Source organism: Herpailurus yagouaroundi, unplaced genomic scaffold (genome assembly GCF_014898765.1).
Source record: "Herpailurus yagouaroundi ecotype Mexico unplaced genomic scaffold, PumYag 139, whole genome shotgun sequence".
Taxonomy (NCBI): domain Eukaryota; kingdom Metazoa; phylum Chordata; class Mammalia; order Carnivora; family Felidae; genus Herpailurus; species Herpailurus yagouaroundi.
Genome location: NW_024412394.1, coordinates 2,529,428 through 2,551,374, shown reverse-complemented (window position 1 = coordinate 2,551,374; position 21,947 = coordinate 2,529,428). Strand labels below are relative to the sequence as shown.

Genomic DNA, 21,947 nt, shown 5'->3' with positions numbered 1-21,947 from the left:
AAAAAAAAAAAAAAAAAAAAAAAAAAAAAAAAAAAAGAAATCCATAGCCATGCTGGAAAATAGGGAGAATGCAAGAAGTGGATTAGGAATTATGAAGAATTTCTGGAATATGTAAAGTAGATAAAATTGGACTGATGGAAACTAGACTCAGGGAACCCAACTCAAAACAGGTGTAGAGAAGATCTCTGCAGAGGTACATACCATTCTTCTCAACAAGCTTGGGCAGAACTCCAAGCTCACAGTCAGCTAGCTGGTGCAAGGGAGCCAAAGCAGGCTATGGGGCAATCATCTGGGTTGTTATAAAACAATATGGAACAGCTGGGCCAGTAAGCTTTAGTAGCAGTACTCAACTTTGGCTGAATTTAGAATTACCTGGAGAGCTTTTAAAATCCTGATGCCCAGACCTCAGCCCAGACCAATTAAATAAGAATCTTAACTCTCACAGGCTGGAACTCCAGGCACAAGTTTTTAAATTCCCCAGGTGATTCTAATTTGCAGCCAAGGATTGAGAATTACTCTATAGGGTCTGGCTATGTCTTTTGCTCGCAGGCTAAGGCCTGTAAGGCCAGATTTCTAAAATAAAATAGGGATCCGCCTCAGAAGACTGTGTGTCAAGATTTGGGCTACAGGTTGAGGACATAAAGTGTCTTTGAACTGTTTTTTTTTTTTTTTTTTTAATGTTTGTTTATTTTTGAGAGAGAGACAGAGTGTGAGCTGGGGAGGGGCAGAGAGAGAGAGGAAGACACAGAATCCGAAGCAGGCTCCAGGCTCTGAGCTGTCAGCACAGCCCGACGTAGGGCTCGAATTCATAAGCCATCAGCTCATGACCTGAGCCAAAGTCGGACACTTAACTGACTGAGCCACCCAGGTGCCCTGAAGAGAACTTTTAAAAATACTCGTCATTATCTTTCGAGATGTTTAACGGGACGTTAAGTTAATAAGTCAAAAAACCAGCTTCTGTGAAAAAGGAAAAGGAGGATAAAGTTTCTGGAAATTGAGAATATTATTGGCAAAATTGGAACTCAGAGCAAGGGCCAAAAGGCAAAATGGACAGTCCCAGAATTCTGAATTGGTAATATAAAAAAGTAGTCAAGAATATCTCAGAACATAGAGCAAAAAAAAAAAAAAAAAAGCCCCAAAGATACAAAAGGCAAAGAAAGAAGGTAGGGATGAAAAATCAAAGCCCATTTGAATCTAATCAAACATGTGATAGAAGAAAATTTCCTGGAGAAAATAGAAGAGCCTTAAGATTGAAAGGACCTTGGGGTGCCTGGGTGGCTCAGTCGGTTAAGCATCCCACTTCAGCTCAGGTCATGATCTCATGGTCTGCGAGTTCAAGCCCCATGTCAGGCTCTGTGCTGACAGCCCAGAGCCTGGAGCTTGCTTTGGCTTCTGTGTCTCCCTCTCTTTCTGCCGTTCCCCTGCTCGCACTCTGTCTCTCTCAAAAATAAGAACATTAAACAAAAAAACAACTTAAAAAAAAAAAGATTAAGAGTGCCATACAACAGTAAAGAGTGCTTTTTCACCTAGGTACATTCTGGTGAAATTTCGTAATTCCACAGCTTAAAAGGAAATTTTGAACTGTTCCAGGGAGGAACAAGCCTTGTGCAAAGAAAGGAGAATCAGAATGACATCAGATTTCTTAACTCATGACGCTGCATACCACATGACAATGCTTTGAGCATTGTGACTATGAGTATTTTGACCCCAGAGTTCTGTCCTCAGCCAAATCATCATTTAAGTATGAGAACAAAATCAGCTTTTGGGAATATGCAGACTCATGCCCTTTTTGAAAAATATACTATAGGATATACTAAAACATCACAAAAAACAAAACCAAGAAGTAAAGACTTCAAGGCATAAGAAACATTAGTGAGCAAAAAAGTAATTTCCATAACATGCCAGTGAAGTTGGATACATTTATCTTGAAAGATCTCTGAAATGACATAACTATAATGTTAAAAATAATAATGGCTTAACAGTCTGGAGCTAGGTTTTTCTGAGTCATTTAAACAAAACGTGCAGATGGGAAGTGGAGAGGGGAGGCAAAATCATCCATAGTTTTATTCCAGGGGACGATTATGCTGATTAATTTGTTAACATTGATAAAAGTATATATACCTTTAAGTGATTTGTTTAAAATGTAATGTTAGGTGCTAGGAAGAATAGCATGTAGAACTTCCAAACCAGAACTTGTGGCTCAGTTGGTAGAGTGTGCAATACTTGATCTCAAGGTTGTAAGTTTGAGTCCCATGTTGGGTGTAGAGATTACTTAAAATCTTAAAAAAAAAATTGGGGGGTAGCTGGGTGGGTGGCTCAGCCGGTTAAGTATCCAGCTTCAGCTCAGGTTATGAACTCATGGGTTCAAGCCCCATGTTGGGGCTCTGTGCTGACAGCTCAGAGTCTGGAACCTGCTTCGGATTCTGTCTCCCTCTCTCTCTGCCCCTCCTCCACTCACACAGTGTCTCTCAAAAATAATAAACATTTAAAAAATTAAATTAAAAAAACTTTCTTTGGAGTGACGTGAAGAAATAGAGGAACAAGGAAAATTTAATCAATCTAATAAAAGTTATAAAAAAATAAAAAATTATATAGAAAACCTAAAATACGATGGTAGGAATAAAACCAATCATATAGTGTTACGAAAATATGGATGAGATAAAGTCACCTATTAAAGGCAAAAATTCTCAGAAGTTTAAAACAACAACAAAATCTAGCTATAAATGTTCTTTATAATAATATATATAATAAAATATAATAAATATTAAAAACAACATGGTACTGAAAATTGGAAATAGAGGAATGATTTCATGTATGCACATGTTGAGATCTGATCAAACTATGAGGCTTTTTTGGTTTTGTTTTTCACATGCTTCTGAAGTATTTATGAATGTCCTGGTAAATTTTGTCCAGTAAGAAAGAGAAAATTCTTGAAACTGCTTTATTATGTGTTCTCACAAAATAACGTAGTGTGGTACTTGGTCTAAAATGGACAGTGTTTATTCTTTCAAATATCTTGAATTTATATGGCTCCTTCTAAAACAGTAGCTTCAAGTCTTCAGGTAGAGTAAAATCTTAGTAAAAAATAGTCCTTTCTATTATTAAAAAAATACAGCCAATGGATCATTCATTTTAGAATAGTATTAAACAGGGGCACCTGGGTGGCTCAGTCAAGCATCCGACTTCAGCTCAGGTCAAGATCTCATGGCTTGCGAGTTCAAGCCCCACGTCAGGCTGTCTCTGGTGACAGCTGGAGCCTGCTTCGGATTCTGTGTCTCCCTCTCTCTCTGTCCCTCCCATGCTCATGCCATGTCTCTCAATAATAAATAAACGTTTAAAAAATAAAAAAGTAATAATAATATTAAACAAAAGCTCCATATCAGTGAAAAATTTAAATAGCCCTTGCAAGTTGTTAAAAATAGGAGTACTAATATATTCAAAAAGGAAAATTTCTATAAGGAGTGGAAATTACTACCATGTTCCTTAATGCCCTGATTTCAAATTAATTGTTAAATACTTACTCTCTGTCCTTGAACTGTGTGGTAGGCACTGAGGTACAAAAGAAGTTACAAGACATTGCCTTTGCCTACGTAGAGTTTTATTCACACTGTGACAGCTCTGTCTGTGGAGCCATTAAGCAGTTGCTTGTACCAAAGTTCTAAAACATGTTTAATCTGGCATAATTTACCACTAATTGTAGGAAAATAATCATAGCTAACTTCCATTTAGATCATCTATGTGTATCCACACATAGGACAATATTTTCACATCTTAGGTACCCTGACATAGGCATGAACGAATGCCAGGTGCTGGGCTAAAAGCTCTAATTTGGGCCGTGATTTGATCCTCTCCACTGTCAGGAGTTAGCTAATTTTTTTTTAATTTTTTTTAATGTTTATTTATTTTTGAGAGAGGGAGAGAGACAGAGCGTGAGTCGGGGAAGGGCAGAAAGAGAGGGAGACACAGAATCCGAAGCAGGCTCCAAGCTCTGAGCTGTCAGAGCAGAGCCCAACGTGGGGCTTGAACTCACAGACCATGAGATCATGATCTGAGCCGAAGTCAGGCACTCAAATGACTGAGCCACACAGGCGCCCCTAGTTAGCTGATATTCTTTTCCCTAATTCTGTGGATGAAACTGAGCTTCAGGTAATTGAGATGACCGTGCCCAAAGCCACAGTTGTGAAGTGGCACAATGGGACTGGCACCCAGGTCTGACGAAAGTGCGTAAAGAGATGCGTGAGGAGGATGTGTGCTGGTGTGGAATTTATTGCCGTGGGTGTGCTTACTATTTAGACGAAGATCTGTAAGCCATTTGCATAAGGGCTATTCTGTTCCAGTGGCCAGGGTCCACGCCCGCTCTCAGCTAGCATCTGACCCTCAGTTCTGTAAGCAGTCGTCTAGTGCTATTTGTTCATGTCTACTAGTGTAAAACGGTGCAGAGGAGGAAGGAAGGCAGTTCGGGGCACATTTGACCACCATGCTTGATGGGAACAGTTTCTCTTCTAATCGGTGATTAATATGCCTCTCCTGATGTTACAAATCCATCTCTGTTTCTTTATTTGCCTTTTCAGGGGGTCATGAAGAATCCAGTGTCTCTTGGATGTTCTGCTCTATTAGGCAGGCAGAGAGAAACTCATTTTGGCATGAATTAGGCAGCAGAACAAACCCTTGCCATGTGGTCGTAACCTGTCACAACCTGGTTTTCTCTGGCCAGATGACTGGTCTTGTCTAGTAGTAATGCCATTACAACATTCCCATTCAGATCCCCATGACCCAGTAATTGTTTTGGGAATGAGTGCAAAGCTATCAGACACCAGCTACTATAATTAGAAAAGGGAAAAACAGACACTTACCAGAGCTAACGTCTTTAGGCTGGAGCATTTACAGCACCTTTTTTTTTTTTTTTTTTTTTTTTTAAGGTTATGGAGCCTCCTTCTCAGTTTTGCTTCCTAAAATACAAATTCTACAGTTTTTGGGTTCTTGCATTCCAGTTTTTGTTACTGCAGTGCACTCTCTTTCCTTTTCCCCCCTATTTTAATCGGAGTACAAATTGCTGTCAGCACATCGAGTTCATGTGCCAGCCACATTCAGAACAGGGTGTTCTGTGCTCTTCAAAACAAAATTGCTCTAGGGCAGTAAGAGAACAATAAGTCAGAGCTCCAGTTTAAGTGATGTTTTGCAGCAGACCCGGCTTACTTGATGTGGTTACACTCGGATTGCGCAGCAAAGCTCGGGTAATTTCATTTGGTTTGACTTCATGGGGAGTTACGTAGACTTTAAGTCAAGGGAAAATGTTCCTTTTTAACTTGTGTATTTTTTTCTTTACCAAAAAGGCCCTAAGTAGAAGCATCCTGTATGTACTTTTATTCTCTTTGGGCACGTCATAGATCATTTACTTCCCGTAAATCATGCTGGTTGGAATTAGCAACAGACCTCCTGAGCCCTAGAGGCTGAGCTCCCAGTGAGTCATGATGGTTATTATTAAATATTTATTAAGTGAGTATTTGCACTAAGAGATGCAAGGTCAAAAGCAACCACAGGTCTTCCTTCACCAGAGCTGCCACAGTTTTCTTTGGTACCAATTGTTGAGACAATTAAAAAAAAAAAAAAGAAGAAGAAGGCACTGGCTCTGTAGGAACCAGGCAGGTTTGCTTCTGTCACCGTGAAGGGGCCCTACAATGGCAGGCCGTTCTGGGGTTTCTGTGGCCCCCTGGGTGGTGTATGAGTTCTTGTCAGCAGTCTTGTAGAACTTGTCACACCAGTGTTCCAAGTTTAGAAACCAGTTAACAGAGCGATAGCCTTTGCTACTTGTAGACCTAAACAATCAGTGGGCTGTATACCCCCGAGGCTATGATACCTTCTCTTACTCTGACATTCCAGATTAAAAGGTAGAGGTTTGGGGGCGCCTGGGTGGCTAAGTCGGTTGAGCATCCAACTCTTGATTTCGGTTCAGGTCGTGATCCCAGGGTCATGGGCTCGAGTCCCAGGCTCTGTACTGAGCGTGGGGCCTGCTTAAGGTTCTGTCTCTTTCTTCCTCTACCTCTCTCCCCTGCTCACATGCTCCCGTGCGATCTCTCTCTCTCTTCCTAAAATCTTTTTTTTTTTTTTTAAAGGTAGTGGCTTTATAAGTACATACGAACTGGTGTATGTGTGTTTGTGCACATGCATGTATCAGTTTAAGATTTTAGGGTACTGTAGATAGTGTCCAAGTCCAACTTAGAAGAGTTAGATTTACCAGAAGAAAAGATTATTACATATATAAGGTAGTAAGTAAGTATAAGAGTCATTGCAGATTTTTACCTTTCTACTAGGTGGCCATAAACATTGGTTCTATCATTTATTGTCTCTCGTAGACCAGCTGCTTTCATTATAGTTTGCTTGCCTTCATTATAATTTGAACCTTTTTTTTTTTTTTTTGGCTTGCTTGCTTCACTTATCTTTCTCAATTATGTTCACTAGTAGCCAATCTTTTTTTTTCTTTTCCTAATATGATGGGTTGTGCCATGTAAAGAAAACTTCTGAAATTATTTATGTAATTTTAACATCAAGTACATGCATCAAGCTGAAAACTAGCCTAGGAAACTGACACATGAGCAGGAATCTTTTGCAGAGTCTCTGGATTTCCTGTTTTGAAAACACATTCAAACTTGATCAACCAAAAACCACAATGAATGTACTGATAGTTTCCTCTCCCACTAAATGTACTCTCCTTTAGGGAGGAAGATACTTCTAACAATAAACCTCAGACAGAAAAATCTGTCTGCTAAGTTGTGAGGTAGCAGGATGATAAATCTCAATATTTGAGAGTATTCCACAATTCAAGGACTGAAATTCACTTTGCTCAGCATTTTTTTTTTTTTTTCATGAAAAGTATCGCATTGGTCTATATTAGATTTCCTGGGCAGATTTTAAAATATTTAAGAACATAAACTTTCCAGAACTCTCAATTCCTTTCGAACATCATCTTTTATTTATTTTAGTAAAAATATCTTAAACCTTAGACTCCCTGCAGAACCTCTCTAGTACATGTTTGAAAATAATAAATTTATTTTGAAAATACTTCCAATTAAAAAGAATTTTCAATGTGCTATAAGTTGATTGAGTTTTATTTTATCTAGAGCATTCCAAAAGTGACTATAATAGAGAAGATCATCTACATTTATGACTGTGGGACATAGAGTGAAATTCCTATATGTCAACCCCACCCCGAGAGCCAGTGTTTTTCTTCCCCTTGTTTGGAGAGTCCCATCCCTCTCTAATTTGGCCCGAGCTTCTCAGATTTCATCCTGTGTCTGTGATGGAAACACATCAGGATGATATGAATCCTAGTAAATCAGAACAGGGTAGAGAGCTTCAAGGTATAATGTCCATGTGACATTGTGGCTCTTGATGTCTATATCACCACTGTTTACTTTTCAGTGTTTCATTTCTCAGGGCTGGGCTAAAGGTAACCTGATCAAATGATTAACTGCGGAATTAACTTTGAAGCTTGTTTCTAGCCTATATCAAGAATTCTATCACTGGGTCATAGATTCTAAAATGCTTTGAAGCATTTTAGAGCTTCAAAGGACCTTTGAGATCACATAGTTCAAAAGTAGAGTTAAGTTGGACTTGAATTTGTATTTCAAAAATCATAATTGTCGGGGCGCCTGGGTGGCGCAGTCGGTTAAGCGTCCGACTTCAGCCAGGTCACGATCTCGCGGTCCGTGAGTTCGAGCCCCGCGTCAGGCTCTGGGCTGATGGCTCGGAGCCTGGAGCCTGTTTCCGATTCTGTGTCTCCCTCTCTCTCTGCCCCTCCCCCGTTCATGCTCTGTCTCTTTCTGTCCCAAAAATAAATAAAAAACGTTGAAAAAAAATTAAAAAAAAAAAAAAAAAGAAAAAAAAATCATAATTGTCTCGTGAAACAAGTAGAACAGAGTGAGTGATTTTTAGTCTCTCTAAAGCAAGTTAAAGGAGAGAAACCAGTGTTAGAAAAGAAGCATTTTAGGAAATTGTTACATTTGAATCTAGTCCATTATGTTATAGAAGTTAAAGAATTTTTCATTTTTTTTTTTAATATATGAAATTTATTGTCAAATTGGTTTCCTAGAAGTTAAAGAATTTTCTTACGAAATACAAATTATTGTATTATTTGGTGACTGTTGTGCTGTTGTATGAGCCATTCATTTTTCTTACTAAGTCAAAGACCTAAATGGAAAAGAATGAATATCTTTAATATGAAAAGTAGTTGGAAAGATTCAGAGAATTGTTTATCCTAGGAAAAAAGTCTAACGGATCAAGAAAAATATACATATCTTTATACATTTTTCATATTTTGTCTTGAAGAAATATAAAAGCTCCTTATCTGTTCTGAAATTACCCTGGAAATGAGCTGAGTGTGAGTGAAGTGAGAAATTAGGCCCCAAGAAATTGATCTTTTAACATTTCAGAAGAGGTGGTTAAGTAATTTGATTTATGAAGTTATAGTAGACTAATGATTCCTTTCACACTTTACATTTATCACTCCACTAAGGGATATAGCTATGATACAGTTACTGATAATGTTGGCTTTGGGTTTTCTGTTTTTACTCAAACATATTTGTGAATGAGATTAAGAGACTTTTTTTTTTTTTTTTTTAAAGAGGTTTTTTTTATTCAGTTAACCTTTGTATAGCTTTGGGGAAATAGCCATTTAGTTGTTTTTCATCTAAGCCTCTGAAGTCAAGATGGAGTTATAAATGTTTAATCCCTTATATCGTTGATAATTAAATTTGTGGCACCTTGATAGTCACTATTAAATATTCTATTTCTTGATCCTGTATTATAGGTGAGGAAGTCTCATATGGTAGGTTTAATTTAAACGTGTGTTTCCACTTTGTTTTATTATCCACTAAGCTATTGTATTGATACAGTTCCTGGTAAGTATAAGTTTAAACTTAGAAATAGGATGGCTCTTAAATTTTCAGACTCAGTAGACTAAGTGTCAACAAGATATACCCATTTGTCTCTTGATGAAATGAGAAAGGGAAATCACCATTTATCACTTCCCTAAATTAACCAGTCCTACGGAGCAGCTTTGTTGACTGACCTGTCTCCTCTCCCTCAGTCCACCTGGAAGGCCGCTATAATGGAAGGATGTTTGATTGTAGAGATGTGGTATTCATCGTTGGGGAAGGAGAAGACCATGACATTCCAATTGGAATTGACAAAGCCCTGGAGAAAATGCAGCGGGAAGAACAGTGTATTTTATATCTTGGACCACGGTAAGCAGCATACCAGTTCAGTACATAGTGAAGTTATCTAAAGGACTGGGGTGTGTGTGTGTGTGTGTGTGTGTGTGTGTGTGTGTGTGTGGTGGTAGTGGTGTAAGAAAGTGGTCCACTTTCGGGACGCCTGGGTGGCCCAGTCATTTGAGTGTCCAACTTTGGCTCAGGTCATTATCTCATGTCTCTTGGGTTTGAGGCCCGCATCGGGCTCTGTGCTGACAGCTCAGAGCCTAGAGCCTGTTTTGGATTCTGTTTGCCTCTCTCTCTGCCCCTCGTCCACTCGCACTTTGTCTCTCTCTCTCAAATAAACATTAAAAAAAAAAAAAAGTGGTCCACTTTCATTCTTTTGCATGTAGCTGGTCAGTTTTCCCAGCACCATTTACTGAAGACTGTCTTTTCCCCATTATATATTCTTACATCCTTTGGCGTGGATTAATTGACCATATAAGTGTGGGTTTATTTCTGGGCTTTATATCTTGTTCCATTGATTTATGTGTCTGTTTTGTGCCAGTATCATACTGTTTTGCTTATCACAGTTTTGTAGTGTGTCTTGAAATCTTGGATTGTGATACCTCTAGCTTTGTTCTTCTTTCTCAGGGTTGCTTTGGTCGTGCAGGGTCTTCTGTGGGTCCACATTTTGTGTGTTCCAGTTCTGTAAAAATGCTATTGGTATTTTGATAGAGATTGCGTTGAATCTGTAGATTGCTTTGGGTTGTGTGGACATTTTAACAATATAATACCTGCAGTCCATAAGCATGATATATCTTTCCATTTGTGTCATCTTCGATTTCTTTCATCAGTGTTTTATATTTGTGACAACATGGATGGACCTAGGGGGCGTTACGCTAAGTGAAAGAAGGCAGACAGAAAGACAGATACCATATGATTTTACTTATACGTGAAATATAAAAAACAGAACAAATGAACAAACAAAACAGAGACAGAATCATAAATACGGAGAGCAAACTGGTGGTTGCCAGAGGGGTGGGAGGTTAGGTGAAAGAGGTGAAGGGGGAATTAACAGGTACAAACTTATGGTTACAAGTCACAGGGATGCAAAATACAGCATAGGGAATATAGTAAATAGTACTGTGCTAGTATTGTGTGATAATGGATGGTAACTGCACTTATGATGAGCTTAGTGTAACGTGTAGAATTGTCAAATCACTATGCTGTACACCTGAAACATCATAAGTCAACTATATTTTAATTAAAAAAAAAACAGGATACACTTGCTTTTTCAATCAATGTTTTAGTGTTTTCAGTGAAGTTCATGCTAACAGTGGTAACAATTGAATCAGGCTATATGATCATGGAGTGAATTAATGGACCTTGTAATATCAAAGATTTGCAAGGCTGTTTCCGTGATTGTTGTGTGTCAAGGATAGGACTGACAGGCAATTTTTGCTGTTTATTGGTTTGCCTGCCATATTGCCGAGACAGGAAGCTGTTGGCCCTTCTCATGTGATTCTCTTGCCCCCTCTTTCCTTTTCTCCAAATTAAGTGGGAGGCAGTAAAACATGTGAGGGGTGGAAGTAGAAGCATTTGGATGACTTATTACTACTTGAATTTGTGCCACCTGTTCTTATACAGAGTCCCTGGGGTGAAAAAAAAGTGTTCTTCCTGGATCTAAAGGCAGCGGAGATGACTCATTTTTGCCTAAATTTTTCCCATCATAAGGATATCCATTAGCACTTCCCAGCTTAGAACTATCAGACACTAACAGTCTCTCTTGTGAAAACATGTTTGGTATTATTTTTAGACCTAAAATTATACCACGAATGTAACCCTTCTATCTTGATAAATGGACCCTTGAGAGAAAGCAGGGTGTTTTGATTCTGTTTGCATGAAAGTGCATCAGCTTATCTCGAGTCTCCTCCCTCTTGGCTCCTTGGATTTCAGTCACTGGGATCTGGGGTTATTGACAATCCGAATGACCTGCACTTACCAGTAGGTAGAATTGTGCCTTTTATACGCCTGCTGGCCTTTGTGTAGCCTCAGTGCTAGCCCAGCAGCATATCCCCCCTTGCCCTAACTCTTGAGCCATAATCCTGTTTCCCGGGTGAGGTTCTGGCCATGCCTGCAAACGCTCTACACCTTGAACCCTTTTAGAACCTTCACGGAGACACCTTTCATTTAATACCTTCTTTTTCTGTATCGTTCTTTTTCCACTATTCTATTCCTACTTTAGTGTGTTTTACTTACATTTATTCTATATTTGTAGTTCACGCTTAGGTGAACTTATTTCTCTCATTCTATAAGGAAAATAGAGGAGGCTGTCTCCTCCATATCCAGGTAATATCTAATTATTTTTAATCTAGCATTCTAAAATTATCGTCCTAGACTCACATAAAGAGAATGGCGTTTATGCCCACTGTATGCTTTCAGATTTAAGCTCCCTGAGGATAATTCTGGGTACATGGAGGCATATAATAGTGTATGAATCAGTTTGTTACATTTTAACCTAGCTGACAAGACAATTTGGGGGGCAGATGTCTCAAGTTTAGTGGCAAAGAGAAACAAATTGTCCTTATATTTACTAATGCAAATGGTTCCTTGCACATTTAATTTTTTTTTTTTCAACGTTTATTTATTTTTGGGACAGAGAGAGACAGAGCATGAACGGGCGAGGGGCAGAGAGAGAGGGAGACACAGAATCGGAAACAGGCTCCAGGCTCTGAGCCATCAGCCCAGAGCCCGACGCGGGGCTCGAACTCACGGACCGCGAGATCGTGACCTGGCTGAAGTCGGACGCTTAACCGACTGCGCCACCCAGGCGCCCCTCCTTGCACATTTAAATTGTTTGTCGTATCATTAGTGGTTGAACCTTGCCATGCCCTGTGTCATCTAGGTCCACTTGTGCAAGTCACTTAACACTCCCCTTCTGTAAAACGGGGATAACCATATCTATTTCATAAAGTTGTGGAGGTCTAAATGAGGTAATGCATGTAAAGAACTTTGCAAAGTGCCTGACAAATGTAAACTCTCAGTATATTAGCTGTTACTGCTATTGTGGTGACTCTTTCTATGCTGTTTTACCCTCAAGACCACAAGGAAAAGGCGACGCTGTTTTTTGGGGTTTTTTTTAACGTTTTTATTTTTGAGACAGAGACAGAGCATGAATGGGGGAGGGGCAGAGAGAGAGGGAGACACAGAATCGGAAGCAGGCTCCAGGCTCTAAGCCATCAGCCCAGAGCCCATCGCAGGGCTCCAACTCACGGACTGCGAGATCGTGACCTGAGCTGAAGTCGGACGCTTAACCGACTGAGCCACCCAGGCGCCCCAAGGCAACCTGTTTTATAATAATTTTTTTTTCAACGTTTTTTATTTATTTTTGGGACAGAGAGAGACAGAGCATGAACGGGGGAGGGGCAGAGAGAGAGGGAGACACAGAATCGGAAGCAGGCTCCAGGCTCCAAGCCATCAGCCCAGAGCCTGACGCGGGGCTCGAACTCACGGACCGCGAGATCGTGACCTGGCTGAAGTCGGACTCTCAACCGACTGCGCCACCCAGGCGCCCCAGCGACCTGTTTTAACATAGGGTAGATTTTTCAAATCTTCAATCATAAAAGTAATCAAATTTTCATAAATGTCTAGGTCTAAAAGCTTTTTCATAGTTTTATGGAAATAATTTAGCGTAGTTAGAAAGGAACATGCTGTTTTCTGAGATGCTGGTTAGTATGTAGAGTCCCATGAGGTGCCCGCTCTGCAGAACAAGACCATCCACGCGTGCACTATGTAACGTTGCCCACGTACATAGCCAGTCTGCACGCACCAGGCATGTGCACACGGTGAGTGTCCTTGTCCAGATCCCCACTTACTGCAGAACACCGCGTCCCAGTGTTGCTGTAAATGTGGCTGCTGCACATACATGCTCCGTATTTCTTCTCTGTCCTCTGCGTGCCATTCTCCAGAAGACACTCAGGGCGCACCTCTCTCTGACTCTGATAGACTCCTTGGCAGGATGTTTTCACAGTAAATTCATAAAACACTTCCAAAGAACCCATTTTCTTTTCCTCAGTGGGACGGTATCTTTTATATTGTTTTTTTTGTTTTGTTTTGTTTTTTAACATTTTTATTTATTTTTGAGACAGAGAGAGACAGAGCATGAACAGGGGAGGGTCAGAGAGAGGGAGACACAGAATCTGAAACAGGCTCCAGGCTCTGAGCTGTCAGCACAGAGCCCGACGCGGGGCTCGAACTCACGGACTGTGAGATCATGACCTGAGCCGAAGTCGGCCGCTTAACCGACTGAGCCACCCAGGTGCCCCCCTTTATATTGTTTTTAATACTGACCGATGCTTCTTTTTCAATTGAAGTATGGCTAGTTCCAAATTTTCCCCTCCCTTTCCTTATGTTTCTGTCCTGCACCAACACCCGACAAAAACACAGGCTGCCAAGAGCCATAATGTTTAATTATGAGGCAGTCTGGGTTAAAAAATAAACAGTTTTCTGGGGACACATGGGGTCTGAATTGAAGTCCTGGCTCTGCTACTGCCTCTTTGTGTGACTGTCTGGAAGCATGTCTCTCTGCGCCTTAGTTTGTAAGCACTTAGGGTACAAGTGCTTCTTCTATGCCCATAAAGCCTTACTGGCCACTGGTAATCATTGTTTGTATCTCTGCTGTCTGCAACTGTTCATTCAAGAACATTACTACCAGATTCCTTCTGCTACTATAGCCCATCCTGTCCTTGGGTTAAGTCCTGGAATCCCACTTGTGGTGTTCTTTCAGTCAGAGGAAGATGTGTGCCCCGGGTCCTTCCTTGCCCAGGCCGATCTGGCATAAGTCAGACAGCTTTCTGTGTAACATGGAAGGTCGGGTTAGATGCTCCCAGAATAGTTTGGTGTGAGCCTAGGCCTCCCCGTGCTGGTGTTCTCCACATAAATCTTCACAGAACCTCTTCGTTTGAACCCAGGAGAGACTGCAGAAATAATACCCTCCTTCAGTTGTCTTTAATCCCATTGATAACTCAGGGCAGTTTGATGCCTTCCTTGACCCAACCCGCATCTCCCCCACCCCCAGCCTTGAGACTTCTGTCTGTGAGTTCCTCTAAGGCAGTTTGTCTCATCCTCAGCATGGCTGACATTTGGAGCCAGGTATTTCTCGGTTGTGGCGGCTGCTCTGTCATTCTAGGACATTCCACAGTGTCCCTGGCCTCTGCCCACTAGTAGTAGTCCCCTAGTTGTGGCAAACCCAAAACCTCTCGACACTGCCTGCTATCCCGGGGGGCGGGGGGGGAAGGGGGGGGAGGTTCAAATCACCCCTATTGAGAGCCACGGGTCTAGGGCAGGCGTCAGACTGTGCTGGGTGTGTACCCGTTTAGCATAGGGCTCAGCAAGCATGATCAGCAAGGACTCCCCCACCCACCTGTTTCCCAGCAAAGATTATTCCATTATTTACCAGATGGTAGAAACAAAATAGGAGATCTACGGGTCTAAGAGCTTGAAGTAGAGAACTAGTCACGACTACCTAAAATTGGCCACTGATAATTATGTCCTCTTTGATTTCTTAGCTGAAGATACCCTTTGCCCTGCTATTAAAACTACCACGCCCCATTCCTACCAGCTCTCTTTGTGTCTCTGTGCCTCTCTCTGGCTCCAGCTTTCATTTTCTTGTGTAATAGTGGAGGTGAGTAAGCATTTTCTTCCTGAAAAATTCAGGCAAGGGGTAAAGAAAATGATGTGAACAGCAAAATATGAGTGTTCCAACTCTAGTCTTTTTACCCCAGAGAAAATTAGAAGTATTAGCATCGACCTGGTTTTGGCATCTTTCAACCCATAGCCTGAAGGTTTGCAGTACAATTCCATATACTTAAGAGTAGTTTGGCTTGAGGGGCACCTGGGTGGCTTGGTCAGTTAAGCATCCAACCCTTGATTTCAGCTCAGGTCATGATCTCATGGTGCATGAGATTGGGCCCTGCGTCGAGCCCTTGCACTGACAGTGCGGAGCCTGGTTGGGATTCTCTCTTCGTCTCTCTCTCTCTGCCTCTGCCTGCTCTCTCTCAAAAATAAACATTTAAAAAAATAAATCTTAAAAAAAAAAAAAAAGAGTAGTTTGGCGTGAAACAGATGGGAACACAATATATCTCAGTGAACACTTTGATAATATGCCGTGCATTGTATGTACTAAATGCTGGGAAAACCGTTGGACCCGACAGACCAAACACCACCAGAACTTCCATTCTAGGATGTTCTTGAATGCTTTGGATGTGATCTCAAAATGAAACAGAAAACAATTTATATATCCTTATTTTCTTTAGTAAGTTTTGGCTAAAAGGTACAGTGTTTTCCAGTGTGATAGCCACAGAACTATGAGAGGATTTCTCCTAATGATGTGTTAGAGCTTGCTAGGCTGTTCCTTTTGATGATACATTTGTTATATCTTTTCTGTGTTCTGGTGTGCTTTTTAAATGTCTTGCAGAAACACTGGGAGGATGAATTTCCTTCCCGATGTGTGAGCCTTCCCCCCGTTTATCTGACTGGAAGTGCTACTGCCGGAAGGAGACCGCACTTTAAAGTGAAAAGCTTATTAAACATAGCCTCTGACGAGCAAGGTTGTAACAATTACAGTGCCTGTCTTCTCTGTCCTCCTGCTGATAAAGCTTCGGGGAAGAGTCCTGATGGCCAAACTATGGCTATTTTATAAAAAGAACTAGATATAAAATCCAGCAGAGAGAAAAAGGCAGTGACGTTTAAAATCCCATCAAGCAAGCTTCCCCAAGGAGCACAGGTGTTACATTACGTGTGATTGGGAAGGAGGAAAGAAAGCTAAATCGAGCCCGGTTTCTTCAACACGGCAGTGATACGCGGCACTGTAGCTTCTGGTCAACATCTGGTCTGTCTGCGGGGTCTGTGGTATGTGAAGTGTGCAGCCCCGTGCTAACGTGCTGCCTCAGAATACCAGAGGAAGTGCCTGGAAATACAGCAGTTTGTTTAAAGTTTTGTTGTTCTACTCTCCATTTCAGATATGGTTTTGGAGAGGCAGGGAAGCCTAAGTTTGGCATTGAGCCTAATGCTGAGCTGATATATGAAGTTACACTGAAGAGCTTCGAAAAGGTGAGAAAATACCAGCTTCTCCGAAGTCATGGTGGATGTTTTCTCCATGCGCTTTCTAGAAGTTACTTCTTCTGTCAGGTGGTGTGGATGGAGATGGCATTTATTCGCATGCGGTGCTTTTCGTGACTGAAGTTTGTCTCTGGTCTCAGACACGGCCCCGGGAGCGCCGATACCGCACGGCTCATCTACAGCTAAGGAGCTCAGTGTTCTGATTTTGTTCCTATGTGTCAGCCTTTTTTTTTTTTTTTTTTTTTTACTTTTTTTGGGTAGAATCCAAGACTTGTTCCCTTATTTGTTCCTAGACTTGTTCTTTTTGTACTTTTTTTCCTGGGTTGAAGACAAAAAGGTTCACATTCTGCCAAGCAGCTCCTTGGGGGCGTGGGGTGCAGTTCTCCAGTGCTGAACGGACCGTACCCTTCCCGGGAGTTGTGAAGAGGCCTTCACGTGGCTCCAAGTTGTAATCCAAAAGGCAAGGCTTTGTGGGCCCCCAGGCTGTGTGACAAGGGACACAAGAGACAAACCTGTTCACCCTGCAGCCTTCTCTTTTCCCACCTGTCCAAGTCTAAAAAAGAGAGGTTGTCCGTTGCCTTGGGTTCCGGAAACAGCGTGCCTCCTCGAACGTGTTTCTATCTCAGACCCACCTCTGGAGGCTTCCGGCAGCAGCCTCACCAGACGCACCCACCACATATGTCTGCACTAGCTACCGTGTCCGGCCAAGTCCCCTTTGCATCACCAAGGCCCCACTCTTCCCTGAAAGCCCCGAGAACTGCATTTCGTGTGCCCTTTTTATTCCCACAGTGCTGCCTCCGTGTTCTGTACGTTAAGCTGTGGACTGGAAATGTAACTGTTTATGTTTCATTAGACTCCAAAAGGAAACCATCGTCCCGGAGGGCTGTAACTTTGGACCTAGAAAGTCAGGGCAGACTGCTTTGGGATTCGCCCCCAACGGCGATGTTCCTGATCGTACCCCCCCCACCATGCCCCCACAACAAGCACATGCTCCTGTCGTGACCATCACTTGTTGTCAGGTCACTTCTCCTGAAGGCCTTCCAGCTCAGCACTGATCCTCCAAAACTGTCTTCATAGCACAAAGTTTTTTTATTATTAAAGAGAGAAAATAATCTTTAGCATGTGATTATATAGACCTTTGGCTTTCCTATTTCCATTTTAGTCAAGTAACCCACAGCCCCTTCCGATCCCCGGCTGTGTGGACATTGCTTGTCACGGAATATTCTCACTGTGTTGTGCTGTAACGAGCCCCTGCATGCTAACCGCTCCAGGAGCATGTTCCATGCAGCACTGCTGCGTATGCTTGAAACCACACGAGAGTGTGATGTTGTTGGAAAAAGCAACGGGATTTAGTTCTCTGCCTCGTAGTATTAAGAATACATTTATACTCCATAAAGACGGAACTCGGTATAAAAATGCAAAGAGCCCTTGTGACTAGAATTTTAAGTAAAAGAGCTAAGTTGTTAAAAACCACAAAAGACTTTAAGAGCTAAGTTGTTAAAAACCAGAAAGACTAGTAACTCTCGTTATTCACTTGGTGAGGTGGGTGGCAGCAGGAATACATCACTAATTGTTTTCTGAATAGAATTTTACAGTTACTCACTGAAGTTTCATAATTCCTATGTAGTCAGTAGCACTGACACAGCCTTTTTCCTTTTCCCTTTTAAAGGATCCCAGATTGTTCTGTTGACTCTTTATGGTCCCTTTAAATCTAGCTGTTCATAATGACAGTGCGGTTGTCCCTGGATTCATATCTCTAGTGGTGGAGAGCAATAATACACATAATACAAAATAGCAGATGGTCATAAAATCGTTGGTTTATGGCTTTGAAATATTTCTGCATCAGCTTTACCCTCCCTGCTATGTTTTCCTTCAGTCCCCCAGGTATACGTCTGCAAGTTGATACAGTTTGGAAGCTTTAGTTTATCTGCTGGTCCAAAGAGGTTTCAGAGTCGAAAGACAACTACGTGATCTGGAATTTTAAAAATTCTCTGTGAATATACAGCCGTGACTTGACTACCATAGTGTTCCCATTTTAGAGTCAATAGACAGAGGCTAGAGAGAAACAGTTTGCTGAAATTGTAATGGCAGTTTACTGGTGAAGTGTGCAGGAGGGAGAGGAGGGACGCCGGGTTTTGCTGTGTGTCCTCACCGGACAGCTCTGAAGATGCTCTTTAACAGCACACAACAGCCTAGCTTGCTCACTTGTATTTTTGTCTTGCTCCTCCTTAAGCAACATGGGTCACACTGCAGCTTAGTCATAATGGAAAGTGAGTTCTAACCCAGCGGTGAACTGGCAATAGCACGCAGTTTTAAAAGCCAGTGTGTTTTGAGGCATGGGTGTCCTAGAAGTAGCTGCTGTCTGTTCTTACAGGCATCAGCTGATACTTTTTCCTTCTCTCTTCATCTAACCGTTGTTACAAATTTACACAACAGGCCAAAGAATCCTGGGAGATGGACACCAAAGAAAAACTGGAGCAGGCTGCCATTGTCAAAGAGAAGGGAACTGTGTACTTCAAGGTGTGTGAGTCCTCGTATAATCTTTTCCATCTCAAAGAATTTATTGAAGTGTCAGTGAATTGTGCTGATAATCCCTACTCTGAATTCTGTCAGTACACTTCTGGGTAAGAATCAGCCTGAATTTTTACAAGTCTGTCATTTTCAGTGTAGAAATGGTGAGAAGGAATGAATTAATGTGACACAAGGAATACAGATGCCTCTTTCACACATCCTACCCTAGATTGTAACTCTCCATAAAGGCAGACCAGGTCTGGCTTGTCCACCCACCAGTGTATCACCCAGGACCTAAGGCATCTTGTTTGGGATGTAGTTGGCACTCAGTAAGTGTTTGTGGAATGAAGCAAAGAATGAATGGAATAATTGGTAGCAAGTGAGAATTCATAGAGATAAGTTCCCCATCATTTTCCTATCTACTACTCTCTTGGTGAAGCCGCTAAGGCATGTGACAAAAGGAAAGCGAAATTGCAGATTCCAGAAGAAACTGGCAGGAGGAGAATATTAATTTCTTCCAGTGGCCAGGATGATCCTGCCATTGGTTTTGTGAGGAATCTTGAGAAACTCCTGCATGATATTTGTTATCGGTTGCTTCTCCAAAGTCCATTCTTGTAATATCTAGGAATGTGTTACTTTCTCGCTTAGATCTTAAACCCCCAGATAAAAGAGAGAAAGAAACAGCACTTGATTCAGTTCTGACCAGAATGTTCTGCCCATTGCTTCACCGGCCCCAGCGAAGCATCTTCTCCACGTCAAGCAGAAAGTGAAAGAACGGAGTTTTTGTCAAGGTTTCTTCTTCTTCTTTCTTCTTTTTTTTCCTTTTTTTCATGGACTGCAGTCCATGAGCAAAAAAAGTAGATGATGTTTTCAACCGTCTAAAACGGTGATACATAAATGTACTTTAGCCAGTCTTACTGGAGCGGCTGCTCTAAGACATGCTGTTGCACAGACAACCTTGTCTGGAGGGAGGGGAAGCAAGGTTAACCCCAGTGAAACAACTACAGAATTATGTGAGACCGTGTATAATCAACACAGAATTCACACAGCCAGAGGGCAACACGTGCGCTCCTTGTTTTCCGTACTGTAAGAACAGACCCATTATTGGGTCATGGTCCCAATTTAGGGGAAGTGTATTGCATTAATGTAGTAAAGACAAATTTTGTATCATAAAATTTGTTGTGTGAGTGGATTCGGGATCATAACTGAAAACATATTTCTTGCTGTGGGTTATAGCTAAATAAATGTGAAATCTGTTGATTTAGGTAATATATAATTATTTGCATTAATTTATAGCCATTTATTAGATAGACTAAAATAACGTGTCAATCACCAGAAAGCATTGGGGAATGGTGGACTGAGCTCCAAATGGGGAAAGCCAGGCTTTATGGCTCAAAATGATTTAAAGGCGTTTAAGGTCCAAAGAGGTTATTTTCATGTGTGAAAAGTCATACATAGAGTTAGATTAGATGATCCCCAAGTTTGTTTCTAGCCCTAAAATTCTGTGAGTTTTGAAACTCTTGAGAGCAAGTTTGTTTTTTTTTAATTCTAATTGAAATATATTGGATACTTCTAAGCTATTCAAGTAAAATTCCACATGAGTAATTTGTAGACTCAAATACACAATACACTGGAATGAAATAATTTTTGTAAAATCCCTTGGGACCATAGGTCCTAAATGGTGTTTCCTGTGTACCTGGAGGTCTATAAAAGTCCTTATTGTATTTTTTATATTTCCTGCAGCTTCTAAATAGAATATTAATAGTTTGGGGATGGAGGAGTTGAAATTTTCGCCATGTTGAACAGAACTCTATCAACTCTGTGTAGTAATACAGCTCAGCTGTTCAGAAGCTCTAATTGGTTGCTGATGACTCAGAACTTTGGGGAACATTATTGGTGCTGAAATAATGTGGCAAAGCCATGTGTTGTATAGCTGTATCCTAAACATATACAGAGAGATGGCCAGAGTCAGTGATCGGTAGCAGAGAGCAGTGCTTCAGTGCCCGTACAGACTTAACTTTGTCACTTCTAGGCATCACAATTGCAGTAGTGGTTTGTGTATTTCATAATATTGTGAACCCTTTTAAAATTACTGATCTTTGGATAAAATCTGGATCAGCGGTCACACATATGGAACATATTATTTTTAACATGCAATTTGATAGACAAAATCTGTCAAAACATTAGTCTGTTGGGGGAAAATTAATGGAAGGTTCAGAACCACTGACCTAAGACTTTTCTCCCAGAATGTCTCTGAACATTTTGTACTACTAGAAACTTCCCTGGAGGCACCTTCATAATTATAGGTAAAAGATCCCAGCAGCGATCCTCGTTCTAGATGTAAGACTTCAGAATGGTAGGTAGTTTCCTGTACACACTCTCTTTTAAAATTTCAGGGCAGGTTTCAATCTGCCACACTGCCCTCCTGGGCCTCATCTTTCCAGAGTGTTTGACTTGGCACGTTGTGCACATGCACAGAGTCCAGATGTGTGGGTGAGAGCAGAGATGGGGTGAAATAAAAATCTACATTTTGTGCCATCTGGTACATTACGGCTCCATTTTTGTTGACCTCTTGGTTTGGTTTACACATCAGTGGGTAAATTTCTCCCCTTTGTGGAGTTGAACTGCACTCAGTTTTAAAATGGGAGTAATTTTGCTGTTTAGATTGTAAACCCCTCATATCAACTCCTGACCACTAAAGAAAGGCAGGAGAGGCTCTGGAATTAACAGATAACAGCATGCCATTGCGCAGGCCAATTAAACAGACATGATATTTGCCCTCATAGCTGAATAGGGTTCTGCAAGACCAGAGCATTAACTATCCTACTTGGTTTAGTGGTTCTCTTTTCTGACTTGGAGGCAGAGCGGCAAGTCTGAGGACACTGCAGTGATACGGGGTTCTTGCGCCCCCTTGTGCTCCTTCGGGGAAAAAAAGCATTTCTCAGGCAAGCTAGTTAAGGATTGACTGCTGAGCCCTTTTCAGACAAACCAGGCTTTGCTGTGTTTTGACTTTGCTGAACCAAAAAACCAACGCTGTGATTTATTAACAGGTCATCTAGAATTGTAGGGTTTTAAGTTAAAAAAAAAAAAAAAAACTCCTAAGAAGTCTCCACCCTCCCTTTCTTC

At 41.3% G+C, this 21,947-nt stretch overlaps 1 protein-coding gene across 4 annotated transcripts in view; it reads left to right on the top strand.

Annotated features, from left to right (window-relative positions):
• FKBP5 (FKBP prolyl isomerase 5) overlaps window positions 1-21,947 on the top strand; it is a 120,620-nt gene that overhangs the window by 89,733 nt on the left and 8,940 nt on the right. For all 4 annotated transcript variants that reach the window (XM_040473300.1, XM_040473302.1, XM_040473303.1 and 1 more), the window contains 3 exons: window positions 9,086-9,242; window positions 16,211-16,301; window positions 18,747-18,830. In XM_040473300.1, the coding sequence (XP_040329234.1) occupies window positions 9,086-9,242; window positions 16,211-16,301; window positions 18,747-18,830 (332 nt within the window). The remainder of the gene's footprint in view (window positions 1-9,085; window positions 9,243-16,210; window positions 16,302-18,746; window positions 18,831-21,947) is intronic.